General features: G+C 50.5%; 1 protein-coding gene across 2 annotated transcripts; it reads left to right on the forward strand.

Annotated features, from left to right (window-relative positions):
* The first annotated feature begins 1,993 nt into the window (after positions 1-1,993).
* On the forward strand, positions 1,994-17,821 carry Hdac11 (histone deacetylase 11). Of its 2 annotated transcripts, none has more exons than XM_051203341.1 (10): positions 1,994-2,184; positions 2,724-2,872; positions 4,461-4,561; positions 10,862-10,978; positions 11,492-11,534; positions 13,011-13,087; positions 14,079-14,141; positions 14,785-14,881; positions 16,220-16,398; positions 17,072-17,821. In XM_051203341.1, exons 1-10 carry the CDS (start codon positions 2,009-2,011, stop codon positions 17,285-17,287), a joined length of 1,218 nt encoding a protein of 405 aa, XP_051059298.1. In that variant the 5' UTR covers positions 1,994-2,008; the 3' UTR covers positions 17,288-17,821. The 2 variants fall into 2 exon arrangements, with proteins under 2 accessions (XP_051059298.1, XP_051059299.1); XM_051203342.1 differs by lacking the exon at positions 1,994-2,184 and adding an exon at positions 2,235-2,253.
* Positions 17,822-18,843: the final 1,022 nt, after the last annotated feature.

The following is an 18,843-nucleotide window of genomic DNA, read 5'->3' on the forward strand; positions in this document are numbered from 1 at the left end:
CTGGCTTCCATGGACGCCGCTCGCATGTGGTGCATAGACATACATGCAGGCAAAAACCCCACACACATTTTTGAAAGTAAAAGATATGTTCCTTCTACTTCCCACGGACTTGCCAAGGCTCTCTACTCTGTCTACTATGTGCACCACTATGGCCCTGTTGCTGGGTCTTAACAGATGTGCTAGGATGCTGTAATAAAGAGCCTCCCTCCCCAATTCAACTGCTTAAACCACACAGCTCATTCTGGCATCTGTGACAGTGCAGATGGCCCAGCCTGCCATGAGAGAAGGGATTCACAACTCCAGCGTTCCTCAGACACAGAAACAAAACTGAGGATGTACTCTCAGACCAGCTCTGCCATCTTGGGCCTCAGCTCCTAGATGCTGTATGCTCTGACCTGTATTCTCCTGACCTGATGCTCACCTGTGCCACTTTCCCAAACCCCAGAGCAAGCAACTCCCCGAGACCAGCCTCTCTGGCAGTACAACATTTGGGTTTTTGTTGTCACTAAGTTTTACACATTTATCCACATTCCTGATATTTAGGCAAGTGACTTCACTCTTTTTTTTTTTTTTTTTTTTTTTTTTTTGCCTCAGCTTCACTTGTATAAAATGGGACAGTTTGCCTTCCAGGGTTGTTTGGAGTTCAATATGCATGAGGCTTTTGGGACTGACTGACCTAGCACAGAACAGGCACTCAGTAAGAGCTGATGTTATCTTTGGTGTCTCTCTGCTTCCCTGGAAAGTAGACAGTCAGGATCACCCTATTCATCTCTAAATGCAACAGTGAAAGCCCAGAGAGCTGATCCAACCTCCCTAGACCAGGACACTAGTAGATGCCTGGTCTGGGTCGAATACAGGTTGGAGCCTTGTGATAACAAAGAGACTCCCCTCCTAATTTAATACTGTTCCCTCTTCTGGCAAAGCCTAAAGCAGCTTTGAATTATAATTCATGGCCTTACCCACTGTGGTTCAGGCTCTGTAATTCCTAGCCCATAGGCTAGGTCACATGGTATGGAAACGCCACCGCCAAACTTCTAAGAATAAGGAATTGCCTTCGTGCTCTCAACTGAAGGTTCCATCTCCTCAGGCTCCACCCTAATACTGATGGCCTGGGGCAGCAGCTCCTGAATGACCTCACACTCCCAAGGACAATGTGTTTCAGCATCCTTCACAACCTACATTGCATTTCCTGAAAATTATCTAATAATCTAACAGTAGACACACCGAAAGCACTCTTCAAAACTGTCAGCCCATGCTAGGACTCAGCTGGCAAGCACATGCTGTTGGTGCTCAGGCCAGACCACCTGAGTTCAATCCCTGGAACCCACACAAAGGTGGAAGGAGACCATTGTCTGCACAGAGCTGTTTTCTGATCTACATGTACACACTGGCACATTGTCCCCCCCCCAAAAAAAAAAAAACAACAAAAAATGTTTCTGGTTTCCTTCACATGACCCTGGAGCCCCTAGGCTCCCAGCTGCCACGCTAGCTCCTGGCAGCCCTCTGGTCAGCTGCCTCTGTTTGGTTGATGGAGACAGCTGGACTAACAGAAGCCTATTGTCTTTTCTTCTGGGCTCTATTGTTAGGGCTTCCTCCCAGGTTCCAGACATAGACACCCCAGCTGCTGGTCAGTTACTAGGGTCAGGATATAGGGGGAATAGAGACAGGAGAAATGTTCAAATATACAAGACTGGTACCCTAAAGACTGGACCACCAGGCCTGTTCTACAGATAGGAAAACTGAGATTCAAAGAATGACAAGTGGAAGGTGCTTATACCAAGATGAAGAAGCCACAGATGGTACAGGAATGGAGGGCTGCAGCCCAGGAGGGAATGTACATCGGAAATGCTGGGCCCAGAACAGATCCACCACTTCCACACCAAGGCCAGAGGCGCGAATGGCGCAGAGAAGCCCAAGATCACACCACATAAGCAAGTGTGCTTATTTCTACCCTGGGAATGCGGGCGGAGCTGCGCATGACCACACCCCCCAGGCGGGACTCCATTGGATGCCTCTCCTTGGCCGGCGCCGTCCGGTTGTCTGTGACGCAGCTTCAGGCCAGAGCTCCACCCCCAGTTCCCCGCGCCACGGAGGAGGGTTCTACGCCGGCCCCGCCCCTTGTACCCCCTCCCACCCCTCCCGGTGCGGAGTGGCGGCCAGAACAGGCAGGGCTGGCTGCGGGATGTGAGTGTGCGGGGTCGTGCATGGGGCCAAGCCTAGGTGTTGAGGGTCCCCGTGGGCGCGGCAGGACAGGTGGGGTGGTCTGGGTGACCGGGAGGGCGAACGGTGGGTCTCCGCTCCCCAGGGCACCGCGGTGGGCTGCAGGTCTGCGACGAGGGCACAGTCTCTGGCAGTCACGGTCTACGCCCCTCTCCCCCGCAGCGCATTTTGTTCCCAGTTTCGCAGAAGTGTGAGCTGACTCGCGAGACAGCCACATTCCGCCCCCTTCACCCCACCTTTCCCCGTGCAGGCCTTGGGCCTTGGCGCCAGCACTACTGAATACACCTGGCATTGGCATGTGACCTTGGGCACACCTGGTCCCCAGAGCTGCTGTGAGGACTGTATTGGAAGCGGGTTTAGGCAAAGCCAGCCAGGGCTCAGGAAGGAGCTGTTGTCATTTTTGTTGGTGTTAAGCGATCTCCTGGTGTGAATGGGGAGGGGAAAACTGCTTTCCACAGGGAGGCTGCCCTCCAAATCTGAGTCTGTCTCTCTGCACATCTAAGGCCGCACGCAACACAGCTGTACCAGCATGTACCAGAGAAACGCTGGCCCATCGTGTACTCACCACGTTACAACATCACCTTCATGGGCCTGGAGAAGCTGCACCCCTTTGATGCTGGAAAATGGGGCAAGGTGATCAACTTCCTGAAAGGTAAGAAAGCACCCCCCACCCTTAGACTTGCATCTGCCCCCTCTCTATCCTTACCACCCCCTCAGACCTGCATCTGCCTTCTCCATCTCTGCATCCATCCCATCCTTATCCAAATTCAGCCTTAGACTGCCATCTGCCCTGCTGTTAAAGGGTCTTTCCAGGCAGGCTGTTAAGCACAGTGGGCTATGTCTCATATTCCCTCCAGTTAGAACTAGTCCCCACTTCCCCTCCTAAAAATCTAGAGCAGGCCTCCAGCTCTGCATCATGTAGAAAATAGTACCAAATTAGACATTAATAACACAGCTGTTTCTGTTGGGTTTGTTTTGTTCCTTTGGTGACCTTCTATCTGTGACAAATGGCACAGCTTTTCCCTCCACTGCAGGTACCAGCCTAAACATCCAAAGAAAAACATGGAGTAGAAAAAGCATGCAAGTGATGTGTGGTGTTGGTATGAGCTGTGACGATAGCTTTGCCCATCTGTTGCCTGCACAAATGGTTTTCTATTGGTTCTTTCTCTGTCCCCTGGGCTCCTGCCTTTCCCAGTGGCTCAACAGAAGGGTGCCACATCTCCATCAGCTGGGAGCAAGCAGCCAGTCCCTTTACTGCTGTTCCTCTGAGGATGAGGAGGGTTGGGAGACAGGCCCTGGCAGGAAGGGAGGCTGAGTCTGGAGGTGTCACAGGCCACGAGATGCTATGAGAGGTAGCGCCTGCCTGGATTTGTGTTAGAAGTGGATGGGACTGATTGGTTTCTGAGCATGACTCATTGAACATAGACCCTGAATTCTGATTTCTCTAGAATCCAGAGCACCATGGCCCAGTCTCACAGTACCCTGGCCCAGTGCCCTCTCTTAGCCTCAGTTCCTTTTGCAAAGTGAAGCAAATCTTTGGTAACCACATATAGAAAACAAACACCAGACATCTGCAAGCCACTCAGACACCCTGATGTCCACTGTACCACTGACTCCTATATTTATTACATATTTTTAAATGCTTGAGCCTTGGAATTTTTTTTTAAACTTAAATTTGTTTTAAAAAGAAACCCATGTCATCAATATAGGAAAAGGCAGTTTCATTTGCCATAAACAGAAGGGTCCATCATGAAGGCAGTGCTCTGAAAACAGCAGTTGTTTGACTCTGGCTTGTGCTGCCTGTAAGCCACTGCTGTCCTTTGGTTAGCAAGCGGGGATGAGCAAGCGGCAAGAGGCTGAGGATAGGCCTCGATGTGCTAAGCCACCTGTTGAGGGAGAGTTGAAGAAGAATGTTTTCTACCTTGAGAACAGTCCTGTTGCTTGTGCTGCCTGCTTCTGGAGGTTATTCAGTTGTACCTGAGATCACCTGGTGACTGTCAGCCGCACAGAAAACATGGAAACTGATGTATTCCCAAGCTCAACATCCAGAGGCAGAGGGCCTAGCCACTGGCCACACCAGTCTAGGGAGACAGCCGTTCTCAGAACACCCAGGAGTTCACTGTGTGCCGAGGGGCTGCCAGAGGCCAGCTTGCAGCCTGGGTGGGGTGGGGGGTGGGAGGGTGCTGTGCCTGGCCTGGGAGTCAGCGGAAAGGAAGCAGGGGCTTGTTCTGTGGTTCCAGAAGAGAAGCTGCTGTCAGATGGCATGCTGGTGGAGGCGCGGGAGGCCTCGGAGGAAGACCTGCTGGTGGTGCATACGAGACGCTATCTCAATGAGCTGAAGGTACAGTACAGGGATCTGTGGGCTGTGACCAGATACAGTGGCTGGAGGAGGGGAAGCTCAGCCTTAAAGGAACCTACTCCTGTCCCTAGCCCAGTGAGACATGGATATCTCTGGCTATTAAGATAAGGAGGGGCTATAAGAGTATCGCTGTGGGTGGTTAGACCCCCATCTTCAGGGTATGTGAAAGCAGGGGTTTGCAGACAGGATCCTTGGAGGCTTTGGGCATATTAATGACTTTTAGCCTGTGTTCTTGACAGACTCAGAGGCCACTTCTGGGATCACTTTAGTGGACAGGGATGCCAGCCCTGGTCCTGGCCACGAAGGCCACTTTACTCTGACCTGTTTTTAGAGTGGACCAAGATGCTATACTAAGGACTTCTTGTAAATGCAAAGTCTTGGGCTAAAAATGGGTCTGAAACTCCCCCAGGGTCCAGCAGGGAACATAAAGACCCGGGTGGGGGCAGGCGGAGGTGTCTGGGGTGAATTGCAGAAGACCTTTTCCCTCCCACATGGGCCATGTGGTTGGTTGCCACATGGTTGGACCCGCATGACTACAGTGCCCGCTTTTCGAAGAGAAGCCAGATGCTGATTATTAAATGATATTCTCAGATTTCTTTCTTTTTTCTAATTTTTTGCTTTGGGCTTTTGGGGAGGGGTGATCTTTATTTTATTTATTTATTTTTTTATGATTGTTGGGATTGAACTGAGGGCCTCATGCATGTCATTCAAGCACCCTATCACTGAGCCATACCTCCATCCCCCAGCCCTGATTCTGAAAGTGCTAACTGAAGATTTTAAAATCCTGACTGCAGGCCACACTGGACTACTACTGCCTGCTGGTGGCTTTTTTGCACAGGAGGCCACTGAAAGCTCCTGTTGGGAGCCGGGATCTTTAGTACATCTTTTATGTGGCAGGTTGGCGTGAGAGCCAGTGTCAGAATCTGTGGCTACCAGCCTGCCCTGGCTGGAGCTGAATCGGGGTGCTATTGATTCTTTGCCTCAGAGTGTGAGAGCCCTGGCCCCCAAGCTTCCTGTCAGAGTCATGAACTCAGTACTCTACAGAGGGCAGAAGTCAACAGGCCCCTTCATTCTGTCTAGAAAGACCTTGGCTCAGAAGTAGGCTATGCCTGCTCAAGGTCATTACTGGTGAGGGGTGGGGGGAGCTGGTTAAGTGTGGGGAGGACCCTTGCAGGCATCTATTCAGGACCAGGACCCCAGTTGCTGGTCCATTTCCTTTCCAACCATGGCCTAACCTGTGAGAATTCTAGATGGGCCATGGCAGTGTGACCTCATGAAAGATTGCCAGGAAGAGGCTGCACCTGGCTCCCAGGAGAGAAGTGGGAGGCATTGGCTGGAAGCCCAGTGCGTGGCTGCCCTGGTTTCCTGGGGCTCAGACGCGTGATAGTCCACAGCCCAGGAGCCTGGCCAGGAGTGAAGAGGGGGAAGGGAGGGCAGGAGTAGATGCTCTGAGTTTGGATAGGAAGAGACCAGGAGTGGGGCTGGGATCAGGCTGGGACTGTAGGGATAGTTACCAAGATCCCACCCATTATAAAACCTTCAGGGAAACTTACAACGCAGACTGTCTCATCATGGTCCCCAAAATCTGGAAGCAGTGTGGTCTGTGAGTCTCAAATAGACAATAAGACTGGAGCAGGGGGACTCAACATAACATAGAGGTTCATCAACGTGATGATGAAGTAACATTTGGCTCAGAGCTCCCTGGTAGCCAGAGCAAAGGGAAAAACATAGCCTTTATAATTCACCAGGTCTTATGTGGCTTGGCCAGCCAGCACCAAGCTACACTGGGTCTGGTTACCTGAGGAGGAAGCATGGATTTTAACCTACGTACTATGAACAGGTTTGCAGTGGGGGAGTGATGAGTGAGGTGCTGCTGACTCTCAGGTGAGGCCCATTATCTGATGCCACAGCTCTCTTACCCCATGTTAACACTGTCTGTCCGTTTCCTCTGCTATGGACATCCCAAGCAGTGTCTGGCAGGTCCTTTCAGGGTTCCCAGAGTTGTTACTGGGTCTGCTGTGGGTGCTGTGTACCATGCACCCTCTTGCCTGCCTCATCTACTCTGTCCATACATCTGCTGTGGGCTTCATCCCTGATTCTGCACTGCTGTAACCTCCCATGCAGGGCACCAAAAAAAGAAAGATAACATTGATGCAGGAGCACCAACTGTGTGTACAGCCTAGGGCTGGGCCCATTAAGGGAGGCATCTTGTCAGCATCAGCACTGCTCCTGGGAGCAGGTCAGAGCTGGGAAGATCCTGATGTCTGTCCCTGAACACCATCAGCAAGTTCATAATCAGCATGCATACTGTGCTGGGCCCTGCAGGGAAGGGATGGAACCCAAGACCAAGTTCCTCTCCAATGGAGAGTGGAGAAGAACATAACCCACTGATTGTTGCCAAGCGTTCATGGAAAGGGGAACAGCAAGGTGGGGTATGGAGGACTGAGGCCATTGGAGCCCAGAGTGAGGGAAGGGCAGTCTAAGCAGGAGTCATAAGTGCAAAGGCACTGTGGGAGGGAGGGAGGGAGGGAGACAGGGAGGGAAGGATGGAGGGAGACTGACCTTAGGGCATCTGGAGGGCAGAAGATGGGAGAGGCTACGGGGATGGGAACCTGGGTCTTTGACTTTGTCAATTTCCCCCATCTCTCCTTTTCTTAAAAGAAATAAAAATGTGGTTAGTTCCATATGATACAACCCACCATCCTAAAGCAGCATTTCCATCATCCACCATGTGATGTCATGATCTACTCCTGTCCCTGTCATCCTGAAAGGACACCCTAACCCTACAGAGTGCTTTCTCCCTGGTACTCCCTGCCCTCTGCCCTGTCACCGCCCATCTCTTGCATACTTTGTACCTGGCTTTGTACATATGGAATCAGTGTGTGAGCTTTGGTGTCTGGCTTGCCTCACTGCACATCATAGTGAGCAGGTGTCATGTATTCTCCTCCCCAGTGACTGGGATTCAGTTCAGTTATGCAAGGCAAGTGCTTTGTCACCAAGCCATGCACCACACCCTACACATTTCTCTTCCTGGATACATAATACTCTACCACATGGTGTATCGCATCTTGTTTGCCCATCATTAGCTTATGCAAGTGAGTTATTTCCCCATTTTGGCAATTGTCAGTAGTGTTGCTATGAATATGCCCATGCATATTTGTTTGAATACCCAGTCTCAGTTATTTGGGGTATACCCCACTTCTGTACCAAGAAAAAAACTAGCATAGCCATATGAGTTTTGAGTGAATGAGTTTATAGCAAGCAAAAGTAAAATAAGTAGATAAAGCAGCAGATTGAGCTCAAGATGACATTAAATCAGGAGTCTACAACCCTAGCACAAAGCATCAGATTGGCCTGGCTGGCAGTGGGGGGAAAAAAAGTAAAAGAGCCCAGGGGTCCCTGTGAGTTTAGTTTTTTTGTTTGTTTGTTTGTTTTTTTTGTTTTGTTTTTGTTTTTTCTCTCTCTTTGTAGTTATTTAATGTTCTTTTCTCCATACTGAAGAGCAAACCTGGGTAAGCATTTAATTACTAAGCTACATCTTCAATCTCCCCTTAAAAAATAATAATAGTAAGCCTTTTAATTTTGAGACAAGGTTGGTCTGAGCTCATGATCTTTGGGCTCAACCCTGAGCAGCAGGATGTACAGGCTTCGGCCCCCAGGCCTGGCAGTTTTAGTTTAGGGCACCAGTATGTAACATGAATAATAAAAATCCAGAGACAGATACTGGGGTTCAAGATGAAGAAAAAAATCAGCCATCCAGTAGCTCTTAATTCTATCAAGGCTGAAATGGAGATCCTGTCTGAATCTTCCATGAGAAACTGAATCTCCCATGAGACCTTTGCTTCTTCCTTGTAAACCTTTCTAGTGCTGGGACTAAAGGTGTGAGCTCTGTTACTCTTTTAGACTGATTCATTCTTGTATAGCCCAGGGTGGTCTTGGACTCACAGAGATTCATCTGCCCATTTCCTGAGTCCTGGGATTAAAGGGGTATACCACCACTGCCTGGCCTTTGTGGCTAGCTAGTGTGGCTAGCTTTGCATTCTGATCCCAAGACCAGTTTTATTAAATCATAAACAATGTATCATAGTACTAGTACCCCTCTGAAGGGGATAGACACAGGTGTAGCCTTGGATAGTGACACACGTGGTGGTGGTGGTGTGCAGCTCTAGTATAGCCTTTGGTCAGCTAGGACAGTGCTGTATAGAGGTGAGGACAGGCCTTTGCAGCAGGGTTCATGGTTACACCCTCATTCCAGGCAGGCCCTGCTTTGCAGATAAGGAGGCAGGCACAGAGGGAGAGGGCTATACCTTAAACCATACAACTGAGGTAGAGCCTAGAGTGGCTTCAGAAGCCTGTCCTGGCCCTGCATCCAGCCCAACCATCCCTAAGCCCCTTGCCCTGACCAAGTTTGTCACAGGCATTCTGGGTAGGTTCTGCCTAAAAATCTGGGCCGTCCCCTGATTAACCTGCTGCACGGCACAGGTAATTGCATCTGTCCTGTGCTGTCCCGTCCACACCAGTGCCCTTCTCAGTTGCTCCATCTTCTGCTGCTCACCCTGCCCTGTGTCAGTGTCTGTTAGGCTCTCTGTGCACTCATCGCTTCACTGTAACTACCATCTCCCAGGCCCAGAGCCCACCACCAAGCCCTTCTCCTTTGTCTTCCAGAGCCACAGGCTGCCCATCCCTGCACCCACAGTTTGGTCCACCTCCACCCCCCATCCTCCCACCACCAGCAGTGCTGCCTGATAAAGCTGTTGTGATGAGCACATCCTAAACTGCTCCATCCAATCACTGGCCACACTGGCTGGAAGCATTTGAAATATGCCTGAAGTAACTGAGGCATGATATTCTAACTAAACGTTTATATTTTTGTTTTTTTTTTTTTTTGTTTTTTTTTTTTGTTTGAGACAGGGTCTTGTGTAGCCAGGGTTTGGCTTTGGACTCATTATTCTGCCTCCACATCCCAACCTGCAATGGTGGCCATGCACTACCACACTACCTGTAGCTCAAAACTGACTCATAATTACAGGCAAGAGTCCATATATTTGGGTCCTTTGTCCTCAGGTTCAACCATCCACAGGAGAGTATTCCAAAAAGAATATTGCATACATATTAACTTACAAGTTTCTTGTGTTACTCCCTAAACTGTGGCTTAAACTTCTCTCAGAGTGGTAACAGAGTCTGTGTCATACATAATCTAGGCATGATTTATACATGAGGATGTGCCAGGGTTCCATGTAAATATGACTCCATTTACTCATGGGCCTGGAGTCCCAGTAGATCTTGGCCAAGAAGCAGTCCCCTGGGGAAAGCAAGTAACAACTGTCTATAAAATAGTAATACTAGCAACAACAAGAAGCCTTTAATTGAAGCATTCAGGAGGCAAAGGCAGGTAGATGTCTTTGAGTTGGAGGTCAGCCTGATCTACATAGTACCTGGACATTCAGGAATAAGTAGAAAGATCAAGTCTCCAACAAGAGTAAAAGAACAAGAGCAGCAGAGAGTGTTAGACACACCAAATCGGGCTTCTCCAATGCCAGGCAGAAAGGATTGGAGTCACCTGCTTGGGAGTGTAACGCCTGTGCAGGAAAAGTAACAAAGTAGCTCCCATTAGCTGGGTGTGGACCTCAGGGGCTCCCTGTGAGTTTAGTTTTTAGTTCTGGTTTTTGTTTGTGTCTCTGACAGTATGCTGTGAGTCTGTGTTAGCAGCCCAGGTCCTGAACAACTGGAGAAACGTATTTACCCTGCCCTGCTATGCCCAGCTTCTGCCATTTCTGGACTCAATTGTTTGCCCTAAATTGCCTCTTTGGCCTAATCCCTGCATCTGGGGACTCTCGTAGATGTTGCCTTCTCCACAAGGCCCTCTCTTTCCTATGAAGATGGATCATTGCACCTGCTGGCTTGTTAGCCATGGCTACAAGTATCCCAGCACAAGACAAGACCCCAAGCCCACCTGGCTGTCTCACAGGCCCTAAGTACTTAAAAAGTGCTGACTGGCATGTGGCACCAGAGTCAAGGCTTAGCTGGTACTTGCTGGGCAGTGGGGAGATGAGAAACCACATGCAGGTTTAACCTCAGAGCAACCTGCAGTCCTTTTTATGGCACAAGAGGGCATAAGAGAGCCTCAGAACACCAACATCAACTTGACTGTGCCCAAGCTCAAACCTGGGAGTGCAAGGTGGCTCACAGCTGTCATTCCCCAACAAAGACAGTATGCAGAGCAGGGAGCCACCATGTGCCCAGACCTGGCACCAAGTTTGACTTCCATGTCTCTTTCCACAGTGGTCGTTCGTGGTGGCTACCATCACTGAGATACCCCCAGTCATCTTTCTCCCCAACTTCCTTGTGCAAAGGAAGGTGCTGAGGCCCCTGCGGACCCAGACCGGAGGCACCATCATGGTAGGCTGGGTGGGGTGTGCAGCTCCCAGCCCCCACCCCACTTTGCCCTGTAGAGTCCTGCCCCACCTAATAACAATTTGAGTCACTGTGTTTGTAACCCAACAAAAGTATGTTCACAGGCTGGAGGGCTATCCTAGCCATGGTCATTGCCCTCTGACACTGCCAAATTTTGTATTGCCACTCACCCTGAATGCCTGCAGGATTTTGACCACCAGCCTATGATATTTCCACAAGCAGACAGTCTTTTTTCCATTTGAAAGCCTCAGATCACTTCACTTGAATTTCTGGTGTTTTCCCTGTAAAATCAGGAGGGCCACCCTAAACTCTTCCACACTGGAGGTCTGGTTCTTTCCCCCTGTTGGCCTGACAAAATTTGCTGCTGTTAAGGGATGGGGAGAGTGTTGCCTGATTCTACCTGTGACCTACTCCTGCCCCAGAGTTTATATTGATGGGGTGAGTGCATGCTTGCCCCTGAATGAGGCCTCAACTCATATGCTCTACTTGTCTCCAAAGGCGGGGAAGCTGGCTGTGGAACGAGGCTGGGCCATCAATGTTGGTGAGTCCTGGGGCTTCAGAATGTCTGGTTAGCCTGGTGGAGCTGGGAAGGGTGTGGGGACAGGAAAATCCCCAGTGCCACTTCAGTAGCCTAGAAGTGAGCATTCAGCACTTTTATTCCTCTGAAGCACCCACCAGTTTCCATGTGCTGTGGGGCATTTGTCCTGAGAATGCCCCTGCCCAACATTTGTATATTTCCAGTGACAGGGGATCCTCTCCCACCCAGAGAGCCTGTATCACCCCTTAGGAAGGTCCCTGGGCTATTCCCTGAGCATGTCTGTGTGGAATTAGCTCCCTCCATTTTGCTGTCCTAAAAGACTCCATCCTTCTAGGGTCTAGGCCTAGAAGGATAGGGCTTAGTCATGTGATAAGTGGATGGGCCCAGGCTCAGTGCCTCCTCAAGGGTTCTGAGGGCTAGTGCTCCCCAGCTTCCTGGGCTCTGTGTGGCCCTTGTACATCTGTCTTCATATTCCTTGACAATTGAAGAACCTGTTCCCCAGCAGCCTTTCCTTTACTATTGAATCATTGTCTTGTGAGGAATTAAACATAGTGACAAGGTACTGGCTTATGCAAGATCTATAGAAGACCCCTGAGCTCTTTTTGTGAATTCTGCATGTCTGGGGGCCATGGTTTTTCTTGCTTGAATTATACCTAGCATTAAACCTGGCATAGCCATGGTTTTAGGATACCCAATTGCACAAACATGGGTGATTCATGCCCTGTGTATCTGTAACATGGTTCCCAGTTCATGGAGGAATACTTCTACAATAGAAACTAGGGTCTGGTTAAAGTTGGGCATCTGGGTCCTGATCAAGCCTGGCATTCACTGATGGTACTGCCATTTGCTAGATACTGGTGAAGATTGAGCTCTCTTCTGGACTATACAGAGGTTTCATCAAGCTCTCTAGAGAGACCTATTAGGAGCCCCTGATAGAAGAGGAAAGTCCTTGATCTGGATCACCCTAACCTCACACTGATGGGGGTGGAGCTAGTTCTAGATCTCCATTCCAGAAGGTTCTCCAGGGACACAGGGGCAGTAGCAGCTTACTAGCCATTCTAGCAGAAGACTGGCAATAGCATCTCTCTGGTCCAAATAAAAAATCACTCCCAGACTATGTTAGGGTTGGGAGTGGCATGGATAGCTGTGGCCAACAGAAGGTATCCTTTCCAGTCATCTCTGTCCACTACTAGGAGAACCTGGGTCCAAGGCAAGCTTGCTGGTGCTGCCCCTTCCCGCTGTGGGAGCCCACGAGCAGCCCAGCAGACTGACATGTCTGGGTCTCCCTGGGAGGGCCCTTTCTGTGGAGTGAGGTGGTTTTGGCATGGAGCTACCTCATGGTCTGGAGTGACAACATGCCCAGGTGTGCTGTTCACTTGGCCAACCTGGAATCCCAACAGGAAGGGGATGAGGGCATGGTAGGGATTAGAGGGCATCTGGACCTGGCTCTGACCATTACTACCATCTGCCTTTCTGCAGGTGGCGGCTTCCACCACTGCTCCAGTGACCGTGGCGGAGGCTTCTGTGCCTATGCAGACATTACTCTAGCTATCAAGGTGTGTGGGAACCTTCAGTACCTTCTAAAGCCCTTTGCCATAGCTTTCCATAGCTTCCCACACACTCCAGGGAAGGGACTAGGCTCCCGGTGACAAGGGGCTTCCTCACAGTGGAGAAGGGCTTTCTTAGCTGCTCAACCTGGCCAGGACTCAAACTGGATCTGGCACATTCCTTCCACTAGAAGGCCTGACTGTGACAGGAGGGAGTCCTGGAAATCTCTGCTGGTAGTAGGTGGTGGGTAGAGGGACAGGCAGGTTTCAAGCCTGGACAGGAAGAAGGGCATGGCTGCAGGACGAGGGGGAAGAGGAGAAGGGGGAAGGGAGCGAGGAGACAACACAGCTGCCGTTGATTTCATATTCTAACCAGGACACCTGCCCCACAACCCGCGAGCTTACAAGTGAGGAAACTGAGTGAAGGGAGCGTGTCCAAGTGGAAGACCCTGAGGACCCCTACCTGCCCCCACCACATGCACTCTGCCCAGTCTCATGCTGGATGCCAGGCTAATGGGGTTCTGTTCTCACAGGCATGTAGATGGGCTGTCAGTAGGCCTGGCGGTTAGAACAGGGCACAGGAGAACTTGGAGCAGCAGAGGGGAAGGTTTCCTTGAGGAGGAAGAGGCATCAGGATTTATCACTGTAGAATGAGGTGAAGTCTGGGAAGTTAAATTCCAAGACTATGGGGTTCATCTGTCAACCCCCATATTTCCCAGGGAATGCAGGACATGATCCCTCAGCTTTTAGGTGATAAAATACTCCCTGACCCCAGAACCTTCCCTGACCAGCCCCCACCTTGCTGCCAACACACACACACACACACACACACACACACACACACACACACACACACACACACACACTTCTCCCAGCACCCCAGCACTCCTGGGAAAGTGATGTGTTACCCACTGTCCTCCTGATCCCTCAACCCCTTATTCCCAGAGGGCGCTGGGTCCCTCTGGCTGTCTGGTCCTCACACCTCTCCTCTGTCTGGCAGTTCCTGTTTGAACGGGTGGAAGGCATCTCCAGGGCCACCATCATTGATCTTGATGCCCACCAGGTGAGCACCCTGAAGGAGCACTTTCCCATGGTGAGAGACTCCTCTTCCCATGTCCCTGGCAGCCTCTGTGTCACACAGCCCCACACTGTGGGATACCCTCCTTCTGGAAATGGCCCTAAGTGCGCTTCAGCCAGTTTAATCTGCTTTGCTCAAGGTGCAGACTTAGGTGCTGTCTTAGCCTCCCTGTTGGCAGCTCAGTCCAGCTAGGGTGGCAGATCCTCCTCATTGCTCCTGACCTTGAACCCAAGGGGTCACACTGCCTCCTGCTGTCCGTTCATACCCTCAAAATCCCCAACTGCTCTCTCTGACTCATACTCTGCTCCAAGTAAACTGAAGTCACACATACAGTCCTTTACAGTTTGCTCTCTGTGTCCGTTGATAGCCCCTGCAGACCAAGAGAGTAGCAGGGCCAGATCCTGCCCTGTTTCACAGAGAGGGTGAGAGACGGGGCTGGGCATTCTGCAGGTTCTGAAGGAGGCTACTGGGTCATGTCTGGAGTGTGTCCAGCTCTGCTGTCTAACACTAGGTCCCCAAGGTCTAGCCCACACACAGAACAGGAGGCAGTTCCTATGGTGATTATAGAGCCCTCCCCCCCCCTTTCCTGAGAACAGCTGCCTTCAGTGACAGTGTCGTCTGCCCACAGGGCAATGGCCATGAGCGAGACTTCATGGGTGACAGGCGTGTATACATCATGGATGTTTACAACCGCCATATCTACCCTGGGGACCGCTTCGCTAAAGGTAAGCCTCACCCCACCTCTGTCCTCAGTGTAGGCTTGGGCATGGCCATGCCACCTCATTTATCTCTAGTATTCCCATGAAGTGGGTGCCCCCACTAGACCCACAAGCACATGGAGATGTGAGAGAGTCACTCAACCCCCCAAAACCATAGAAACTCATCCAGGAAATATACACAAGGGCGTCACATTAGAGGAGAGCATGAATGAAGAGAGACAGAGGCAGGAAGACAGAGAACAAAGGCAGCAGCAATAAGCTCAGATTTGTGCCTTAGGTACATTTATATTACTGCAATAAAACACCATGACCAAAAGGAGCTTGAGGGACACAGCACTCTAGATTTAGTCCATTATGAGCGTCAGGGCAAGAACTCAAGGCAGGAACTGAAGCAGAGGCCATAGAGGAATGCTGTTTACTGGCTTGCTCCTCCTGGCTTGCTCACTTTCTTTTCTTAAACTGCAGGACACCTGCCCAGGAGTGGTATCACCCGCAAAATACAAGCCAACACAATTGATCCTTTGTCAGCTAGACACAGAAACACTAGTCAGCTACAGCCTTTCCTTTCTCATTTGTCCCCAGGATGGCATGTTAACATTAATGTCACAATGAAAAATTTCTAACTTTTAAATATTCCAGTCTTTAAAAATTCAAGCACTTAAAAAAATCCAGTGTCTAAAACATCCAAAACCCCTTTCAAAGCTTGTTCAAAATTTGGGTCTCTCTAAAATTCCAAAGTTTCTTTTAAAACATCTGCAGTCTGATAACTGGATTCATATAAAATTAAAGTAAGTTAAACACTTTTTTTCTTCTTTTAAATTTTTACTCTGAAAGGGAAGCACCAGGGCACAATCATAATCACACTAAAGCAAAACCAAAATTCAACAGTATACAAAGTTCAGTGCATTTGGGACTCGCCACAATCCTCTGGGCCCAAGGAGGCCTAGGACACATCTCCTTTTCCAGACTCTTCTGTATAAACAGCTTATGTCCTAGGACCTTCAAAATTCTGGAGTCTACACTGTGACTGGGGTGTACCTTCACGAACAGCCACTGGTTCTGCCTAAGCTGACTCTGGACTATTTGGAGCCTGGTCTTGAATATGTAGGGGGTGTTCATTGTTAGTAGGACCTGAGAGTAGTTCTGTAGCCCCTCAAGGCTGAAGTGCCTCAGCTTTAATCACTGTCCTCCCGTGGGTACCCCCTTGCCACTCAGCTTTGGTGAAATGAGAAGCCAGACTGAGATGGAGTTAGTCCTGCCATGGGCATCAACAAGACCCCACATCTTTTCTGTCCTCAGCCACATTTTCACGCCTTGTACTTGGGCTCTTGGTGTCTTTTCCAGAGGCCATCAGGCGGAAGGTGGAGTTGGAGTGGGGCACAGAAGATGAGGAATACCTGGAAAAAGTGGAGAGGAATGTGAGGAGGTCCCTCCAGGAGCATCTGCCTGATGTGGTGGTTTACAATGCAGGCACAGACGTCCTCGAGGGGGACCGCCTTGGGGGGTTGTCTATCAGCCCAGCGGTACGTCCTAACATTGGGGGCCACCTTGAAGATTTGCCCATAGCTGGGGTTACATTCTGACTGTTTTATGTTGCTGTGATAAATGTGGCAACTTAGGGGAGAAAGAGTTCATTTCAACTTACAGTTCCTGAGAGAATATGGTTAATTATGGCGGGGAAGGCATGAAGCTGGCTAGGCAGTCTGGAAGCAGAGAGAACACATTTCGTCTGCACAGAGAAAGTGGAGAGAAAAGAACAGGAAGTGGGGAGCCCAGTTATAAAATGTCAAAATCTACCCAGAGTGCTGTACTTTCTCCAGCATGCACTGCCAACTAAAGGTCTAGAACCTTCTGAGACAGCATCACCAGCTGGGCACCAAGTATTCAGACACATGAACCTATGGGGAACACATCATATTCAAACCACAACACTGACCGTAGGGCCACCTAGGACATGTGCCCATCATCTGATAAATCTTGACCCTGGGGGCCATTTTGGGTCTTTGTCTGTTGGCCAAGCTGTGTGTCCTGGCCCTGGTAGGGCAGGGAAGCCATGCTCTGAGGTTTGGCAGCCTATGTCTGGAGGAGATGTGCTAAAGCAGCAGCAGTTCAGAACAGGGTTAGACTTGCAGTAGTGCTTCTTGGCCCCATGGGAATTGAGGCCTGTCTGTGCTCACCCTCCCTGTCTTCCCGCAGGGCATTGTGAAGCGGGATGAAGTGGTTTTCCGCCTGGTCCGAGCCCACGATATACCCATCCTAATGGTAACCTCGGGTGGGTACCAGAAGCGAACAGCCCGTATTATCGCCGACTCCATCCTCAATTTGCATGACCTAGGGCTCATTGGGCCTGAGTTTCCCTGCCTCTCTGCACAGAGCTCAAACATCCCCCTGCTTCCTTGTGCTGTGCCCTGAAGGCTACCCACAGAACATTACCATACCTGTCCCCCACCCTTCCACCCGCCCACCCGCCTGTGTTTGTTGCTGTGAAGACAGCTGCCAGTGAGTGTGGAGGGGCAGGAAGAGCAGGAGCCAGCCTTGCTGGCCGCTCCTCCACTCCCCACCAGGTGCCCAGAGTCTCTGGGCCTTGGGGTGGAAGAGCTGAGTCCCAGGGAGGTTCCCATATGGGATGCAGACAGGTCATGAAGAGTCAGGGAGGACAGCTTAGCTCCAGCTGCAGGGAGGAACCTGTGGAGTAGGGTAGCCTGGTGTCCAGAAGATGGGCCCTCCTTGAGCTGGATGGTTCACTTCCTCACTTCAGTCTGGAGAGGGCCTTCCCCTGGGTGATGGTGCCCATAGGTCTGGGGAAAGTTTCCATAACCAGCCTCCAGGGGGCGCTGGGTTCTTAGCCAACTGGCAGGAGTTCCTGGTAAGGATGTGGAGACTTAGGGAAGAAGGCTGTGATTCTCCAGTTTGGGTTTCTCTCAATAAATCAAGGTCCTGACCATATTTTTCCACGCCCCTTTGCGATGATAGGGTGGGACACTGAGGATGCCCAAGGCAGTAATCTCCTTGTTCAGCATGGAAGCAAGTTTGGGAGGAATGTTTGTTCAGTAGGGACACTTCAAACTAGAACATTTAAGGGGCCACTGACCAGGATTAGAGAAGACGATGTGAGGCCCAGCAGATGGGAGTCATGTGGAGGCTGGTGGCCAAGCTAACCCTAGGTGGGACTTCCTAGAGGGAGGGCAGTGACGGTGACATTTAAGTGCAGTGGTTGTATAGACCATGGGTGACAATTTCCACTGGCCTCAGCCAAAGTGCCAGATTCCATCTCTGTCTGTGGCCCCAAGGTCTACATGCCCTTTGGCAATTTTTACCACAAAGGGGACATCCAGGGCTCTCCATGACCTAGGCAGGAAAGGACCCACCCCTAGCCAGTGATTGCCAACTTATCCAAAGGCACAGGGGTAGGAGGATGTGGGCCAGCTGGGCTTTCTCCTGCCCTGCATCTGCCCCAACTACAGGATTCATGTTCATCATCATGTGGGATATTCCCACAACCTCCATGGTGTCCTTCATACTCCCTCTGCTGGAGTGAGGAGGATGCCAGAGTCACCAATTGTCCAAACACTGACCTGGACCAGACCCCACAGTATGCCCCTCTGCCATGTCCTCTCCGCATCTGACTGGAGGATCTCCCAGGACATTGGGGAGTGGTGACAGAAGTTTGTCATTGTGGAGTTTCTGTCAGAACGCCATTCAGGCTCCAGGTTGTTGCTGTGTGTTCTGAGGTAGACAGTCCTGCCTCCTGAGGACCACTGGAAATAAAGATTCAAAATTCATCAGTCCAGACACTTGACCAAGGGCAGCTGCCCGAGATGGGTTGTTGTTGTTTTCTTTTCCACAGATGAAGGCCTGCGGATAGGACAGTTCTCATTTTAGCAGATAAGGATACTGAGGCCCCAGGAGGCTGAGGAGTTTGCCCCAGACCACGTGTCTTTTGAGTAAGGAGCAGGGTTGTAACCTTG

The sequence above is a fragment of the Phodopus roborovskii genome, unplaced genomic scaffold (assembly GCF_943737965.1).
Source record: "Phodopus roborovskii unplaced genomic scaffold, PHOROB, whole genome shotgun sequence".
Taxonomy (NCBI): Eukaryota; Metazoa; Chordata; class Mammalia; order Rodentia; family Cricetidae; genus Phodopus; species Phodopus roborovskii.